The 6,885-nt window shown below is 52.8% G+C and overlaps 1 protein-coding gene and 1 non-coding gene across 2 annotated transcripts; both read right to left on the reverse strand.

Annotated features, from left to right (window-relative positions):
• Positions 1–2,305: 2,305 nt before the first annotated feature.
• Positions 2,306–6,217, reverse strand: LOC112928137 (uncharacterized). The gene is made up of 4 exons (XM_072735150.1): positions 5,660–6,217; positions 4,221–4,290; positions 2,599–2,706; positions 2,306–2,504 (listed from the first exon to the last, which is right to left on the reverse strand). The coding sequence occupies exons 1-2, from the start codon at positions 6,215–6,217 to the stop codon at positions 4,222–4,224; spliced, it is 627 nt and encodes a 208-aa protein (XP_072591251.1). The 3' UTR covers positions 2,306–2,504; positions 2,599–2,706; position 4,221.
• LOC112913339 (small nucleolar RNA SNORA71) lies at positions 3,456–3,588 on the reverse strand. Its single transcript, XR_003236727.1, has one exon. It is a non-coding gene; the product is annotated as a small nucleolar RNA SNORA71 (small nucleolar RNA).
• Positions 6,218–6,885: the final 668 nt, after the last annotated feature.

Below are 6,885 nucleotides of genomic sequence, written 5' to 3' on the forward strand. Positions count from 1 at the left end.
TCCCTGTCCACTCAGTTTCAAATGCCACTCCCCCTCTTGCCCCAGACTTCCTGTCTCGTTTCTCTGCTTCATTATTTTTTCCCTTAGCCCTTCTCTGGCATAATACACGTTATAGTGCTTTATTTATGGTCTGTCTCTGTCCTCTAAAATGTTAAGTACCATGAAGGCAGGGGTTTGCTCTTTTGCCTTCTTTTGTTGACCAGTTCCTAGGATTGTGCTGCACATAATTAACACTTGGTATGAATGAAAGGAAGGGCAGAGAGTCCAGTCTGGCTGGAGGTTTAGCCAAGAAATCTTCCTGAAAGAAGTGACACACGCTGAGTCAGGCCAGCCTCTGAAATGGGAACTGCATTCCAAGCATGTAGGCCAGGAAAAGGAGAGCACATTCAAGAACCTTCAGCAGTAGCATGGAGGGGGCCGATGTTGCTCATGGAGAGTGGCGCGTGGGATGAGGATGGATAGGCGGACCGTGGGCAGTGAGGAGGGCCCCGCAGGTACCCCAGAAGAGTGGGATTTCAATGCTAGCACTGAGGCTCAGATGGGGCGAGGGTGGCAGAGGGCAGGAGAGGGCAGACTGAAGAGGTTGGGCCAGGGGTGAGGATCATTTACAATCTGAAAGTCAACGAGTTATTGACTGAGAACTGTGCTTTGAGTGCAGACCGTGTGCCAGGTGCTGCAGCAAGTACCTACCTCCCTGATATACACATCCCATCATTGTACGAGGTGTCACGCAGCAGATGACTGACACTTCTGCAACTTGATTGGTTGGGCTTACCGGGAAGGACATTTTGATGACACTGGCCAAGCTACAGTCAGTGATCACACCTCTATAGCCCCACTCCTCTCCTTGGCCATTTCAGCAACCATGGCAATGTCACCTCCTCCTTTCTTCCCCAACATTCCATCGCTGCCCCTCCTACAGATCATGGATCAAATGGCAGCAGAGATGCCACAAGACTGAGGTGCAAGGCAGAAGTAAATTAAGAATACTGTAAGAAACAGAATAAAGGGGAAGGGAACGTGGTGCACGGTGCTACTGAAGCTGGCAGGAAGCTGCCTGGCAATGAGGGGCTGGTCAGGGTGAAAGAAAAGACATCTACAAATGTCAAGTCAATAACCAAAATCTCACTGCAAAAGGATTTTGGCCAAGCTGGGGAAAATGCGTTCATTTTTCACAAGGGGTCTAGGGCCACGGTTGGAGATACTGGCCCAGAGGGTGGTGGGAGGGACCTTCAAGAGAGAGTAGGAGATATCAGGCCCCTGTGTAAGAATTCAGGAAAGGGGCAAGTCAGAAATAAGGGCCCCTGCCAGAACTGGTGGGCAGAATAGACGCTTCAGCCCCAAGAATGCCTCCTGTTTGACCGAGGCCATCAATGTACTAAACTCACAAAGGTGGGCCTGATCACCTGGCTTTGACCTCAGCCCTAATCAAGGTGATTTCAATTTCCATGCAAGGAATGGACAATCACCTTCTCCCTCACCTTTTCAAGAGTTCCTGTGTGGACCATATCTGAAAGACGAGAACAGAGGAGCACCTACCCACAGTGGTGAGGCAGATCCACACATGGCACACCCCTGCCATTACTGTCACTGAACAGAACTCTCAAAGACCAAACCTACCTATAGTAACAGCAACAGAAATCCTGAACCTGGCCTTTGCCTACTTTGGCCCCACAGTTCTCCAAAGAATGGGAGAACCCTGTCCATGCCATGCCCACCCCTACTCAGAATCATCTCCTGGAAACCCCCAGAGGAACCCCACCCCCAGTGCTCAGGACACCCCTGTCTCCTCCAGGACTTCAGCCCGACTCTGCCTCTCCATCCACCCCACTGTCATACTCTTTTCCAAAGCCCTGGCTCAAAGGTCTTTTAGCCAACGATTCTATCATTTTCCTTTTCTCCCAAACCTGAGGCCCCCAGAAGCACTTGGGACGGTTCAACCCCTAGTCCAAACTCTATATCCCATTTCCTATCTGTAGGCCAAGCCTCAGGAGTACGTTAAGTGGAACATCTCAGTGAGTAAAAAATGGAAGATCTGCTCATGATCTGCTTTCTTTATACCTACCTTGCTGGCATATGGAGGTGTGGATTTTAAAAAAGAAGAGAAATAACAAAAACAAGCTTCAGGGTAGTTTCAAGATTTATTAGGCAGGTGAGAGGACAAGGATGTATAGTGCTGAAAACTCTTGAAAAGTCAGAGGAGGAGAAGGCGGGGAGACATGGATGCCGCTGGACAACCTGGCCCAGGTCAAAGCAAACCAGTCTTCCTGGTCCATGGCATTCTGACTCCTGCAGGGGGGGAACGGCAGAGCCAGCTCAAGTCTCTGGCTCCACACCTCAAGCGTCCAGGGTCCCAGGGCTTTCCTTCTGGCCTGCTTACACAGAGAGAAAAACCCTTCCATGCTTTGCTAAGGCAACATGGTGAGAAGGTCTGGCAACGTTCACACGGCAACAGCTTTCTTCATTATGCTACTCCAATGTCCATGATCCACCCACACGACAATCTAAAGGAGAAAGTTCAATGAGGCCAGCAGTCCAGAATTTCCATGTCAGAAACACAGGCCAACTTAGCCCCATTGCTAAGCCCCATTAACTCACCATGATGAGGTCCCTCCAGGACAGCTGGGACCAAGGTCAATCCGAGAGCACCAGTGCCTCCATCCCCTCAGGATTCCTCCAACAATCTCCAGATCCAAGGCAGCCCTCCTAGAGTAAGGACGACGCCACAGGGCAGGTGGTCACAACAGGTGTTTGGGTTCCAATGTGATCTCATCTTTCTCCAAACTGTTATCAATGATCAATGAGAATGTCCCAATTAATCAGGCATGAGCTGCTGGGTTATTTTTCACACCAAACACAACTTAAAAATGAATCTTAGTGCTCCCAGAAGAGTCAAAATAAACACTACCTTAAAGAAGGGGCGTTTTCAGGGCAAGAACAGATACAGTAATTGGTAGAGATGGTGGGAGAGCTCAAGCTCAGAGACTCTTCCACTGAGCCCGCCACCCACCCCCATCCCACACTGGGAGTGAAGGTCACTAATTCAGCCTGCTGTCATTACACGTACATCCCTGCATCTGTCTCCTTGGTGCTTGTGCTCACCTCAGCGCCAAACTCCTCCCCAAGTTGCTCTCCCCACTCCCACCCAATACTTTCTCATTTCCCGTCATACCCACCCCTTTGAAGGTCTGCCTAGGGCCACCAAATACAAAAGGCTGCCACCTTTTGAAAATCTTATGGCAATCAGTATAAACCACTCAGTATTGCACAGCGTCATTATACAGAATTCATCCTGGCTCCTTAAACCCTGTAAAGTATCTAAAAAAACAGAGCCCGGTTTCCCACAATAGGAGGCCAAGCTGAACAAGGCCAAGCTAAAGTGTCCCATCATGGACTCTCACAAGGCAGTGCTCAATGCCAGAGACCAGAGAGCACTAGATGGAGATGGGCAGGACTGTGTGAAAGCACCAGCATTTGAAAGGGACAGTGTGGACCCTCCAAACACGGGAAGCTGCTTTCAACAATTCCTCTCCCTGCATTATCAATGACCAGAGCACAGACAGCCCATGATCGCTCTTGAATGCAGGTGCGAGAAGGGCAGAGAGAGAGACCTAGGAAGAGAAGAAGGTGCTACTGGCCTTTGGAATATATTGAATCTGGGACAATCACCCAGCCAAAATAGGACCTCAAGAGTAGCCATTCTTGCAAAAGCCCCATAGAACCTCCCTGCCAAAGGGAATCAAAGAGAAGTCACTTTGGGCAAAAATGCTGGGAAAATATTAGGGCTGGAAATGATAGGAATCCTGTGGTCTTAAGCAGCACAGAAGTCATCTCTATGATTAAGTTTGTTTTTTAAATGAAGAAAATAAGGTTCTGAACAGGTCACTGAGAGAGTAGCACAAGAGGACTCAAAGCCAGGGACAGGAGTCTCCAATATGAGGGTGCCATTTCCCATCACAACATGCTTCTGCTGTCCTGGAGAGCTCTCATTACCCAGTGAGACCCTGGAGGCCCTTCCTCTGCAGCAGCTCTGAGGACATATTAAAGGACAGATGTGATCTAGGTTGCCTGGGATTGAGGGAGCAGATCTGGAGACTCATAGACATTACTTTCTCACCTCTCAGTTCCCTTATACATTCATACAAAGCCCCTAGGAACCCACACACGACTGTACTAGATGCAAGGAACCAACATTCCAGAGAAGAAACAAGAGATCTTACCTCAAGGACACTGGGGTCTAGAATGTTCCTGATACAACTCCCATGACACTTCTGCAAACAGTGGGCTCATCTGCAACAGACAAGAACCCAAGAATGGGCATCCAACTTGTCCCTGCTCACAGCAGAGCACGCTAGGCATCATCAGGAAAGGGCCTAACACAGTAGTTATTGGATAAACCAAGCATTTGACAAATGTTGGCTCTTGTTATTTCCTTAACACGTTACGTATCTCCTCATAGAAATGACAATAGTTAACTCTGAAGAGGGAGACAGTGTGTGCTCTACGATAGGGTGACCATTGCTGATTAACGCTTCATTAACCAGTGACAGGCCAAGGCTAGATACACAGGAGCATACCATGGCTGCCCCACAGCACTTATACTGGGCATCAAGGAAACCTCCAGTAACACACATAGCCTGGTTCCCAACAGCAGGGGCAGAAAGTGAAAGCCCCAACAATGACACTAATGCACACACAGGGCCCCCGGGGCCCAAGGTGTCTGCAGAGAAGATGGAACGTGGTAAAACTGGAAGGTGAGGATGTGAATCCTCCAAACAGAGGACAACCCTCCCCTGAATCTTCTCCCTGCACCATCAATGAGCACGACACTGGCACCAGGTGACAGGAGACATCTAAAAGGTGGTAGGAAAGAGGAAGTGCTCCAGGTTTGGAAGGGACAGGAAGGGTCCCTTCAAACACGGGGAAGCGCTTTCAAAAAATCCTTTCTCTGCACCATCAATGACCTGGACCCGGGCAGCCCATGTCAGCAGCCTGCTATCTTCCCAGGCAGGGGAAAGCTGCGCCGCCAAGCCCAGGACCCCGAGCACCATCAGCACTTCCTGCAAAGATTCCACCTCCCGTCACCAACGGGAAGACCAACTCCCGGCAAGATCGCCTCAACTGCTTATTCACCCCACAAACACAGCCTGAGAACCTACTACGTGCCGGGCACTGTGGCCTCAAAGACAAAGGACACCCGCAAGGACTCTTGTCCCTCCAGAGCTCTGGCACCCTCCGCACTTGCAAGAAGCTGAAGCGCAGGACCAGGAAGTGATGAGCCAAGGTTATGCGGCCGGCCCCGGGCTGAGGCACGATCTGAACCCGGGCCCCTCCGGCCTCCTACCACACCAGGCCTCCTCCCGCAGAGCCTGAGCTCCAGGGACACACCCCCCCGCCCCCTCACGCGCAGCAGCACTTACCCAGGCCTCACCCCTGCACACAGGGCCGGCCTCGGGCGCCGCGCATCACCGTCCCGCAGAGCCCGCCGGCCCGGGCACCAGGAGCGGGGGGAGGCGGGAACCACCCTCGGCCGCTCGGGGCCCCGCGGGCGCCGCCGACTGGAGGCCCCGACACGCGCTCCGCACGGCCCGGCTCGCGCACTCTCCCTCCCGAGCGCTGCGGACCGCAGGTGGGCCCAGGCCCAGGCGGCTCCGCTCACCTGGTAGGCGGCCGACCCACGGCCGGGGGCGGAGGGGCGCGTGCGCGTGCGCATCCCGGGCCGCGGTGGGCCTCGGCTGCGCACCCGCCGCCCGCGCTCAGCGGGACCGTCCCGGGAGCCCCTTCCTCCAGGACCCGCCCCCAGAGGCCCGCCCCGGAGCCAGGAGCGGGGCCTGGAACCGGGGCTGACCTCCGCCGGCTCTCCGCGCCCGCCCCGGGCCTCAGTTTCCCCTCCTGTCGGGGGGAAGAGGAGTGCAGCACCAGCCTTGGAGGCCGCCGGGGTCCCCGCGCAGCGCGGCCCTGCAGTCACCCGGGGCACCGGGACCGTCGCGGCGGGGACAGGAGGAGACGCTGCGGCCCGGCTCGAGACGGCTCGGGACCAACGCGAAGGGCCGCGGCAGCCGCAGGGACACCCTCCACCCACCCAGCGCCGGCGGAAAGGCACCTGGAGCGTGGGCTGCGGCCGAGAGCCGCGTCTGCGGAGCTGCACCAGCGCGCGGGCTCTTCGCGCCCCCTCGTGCATAGGAGGTGCAAATCGAGCGGCCCGGACCGCAAGCATCCCTACATCTTCCCATCACCCCGTGCACCCATCCGTCCATTCATCCGGAAAATATTTAGGGAGCTTTCTCATCCATCCATCCATCCACCCACACGCTCCTCCATTCATTCGTGTATATGTTCATTTAGATTCCCTCCCACCCACCCAGAAAAATCTACAGAGCAGCAACTTCATATCAGAGACTGTGCTAAGCATTGGAAATGCATTGAAGATAGACAGGCTTCCTGATTTTTTTGTTGTTAAGTTCTCGTGGGGATATGAGCCAGCGAATGCAATAATTAAAAATCATGGCAAGTACTACAAAGGAAATGGGCAGGGTGGTACAATGGTGGGGTTCTACTTAGCCAGAGTGGACAGCAAGGGCCTGCCTGAGGGAATACCAGTGCTTTACATAGCATGATATCTGTCACTGCAATGCCCCATCCCATCAACAGTACAAAGGACACCACTATTATAATGTCAAATAATGACTAAGTTTTAAGTACACATAATATTCCAGGATTTTGATCTATTTAACTATTGTATCAGTCCTATAAGGTAAATATGATTATTATCTATTTTGCTGATGAGGGAACAAAGGCTCAGAAAGTTTAATTAATGTGCCTAAGATCATGCAACTAATATGTATTAAGAACTGTGCATTCATGATCTGAGAGCAAACCCTCCTT

Source organism: Vulpes vulpes, chromosome 14 (genome assembly GCF_048418805.1).
Source record: "Vulpes vulpes isolate BD-2025 chromosome 14, VulVul3, whole genome shotgun sequence".
Lineage (NCBI taxonomy): Eukaryota > Metazoa > Chordata > Mammalia > Carnivora > Canidae > Vulpes > Vulpes vulpes.

What these genes read in the sequence shown, in the direction of transcription:
- LOC112928137 (XM_072735150.1), bottom strand. Translation starts at nt 6,217, where the DNA reads ATGCTTGCGGTCCGGGCCGCTCGATTTGCACCTCCTATGCACGAGGGG. An exon ending in GTGGGTCGGCCGCCTACCAG is followed by an intron (nt 4,291 to 5,659) that starts GTGAGCGGAGCC and finishes TGTCTGTTGCAG; the next exon opens with ATGAGCCCACTGTTTGCAGA.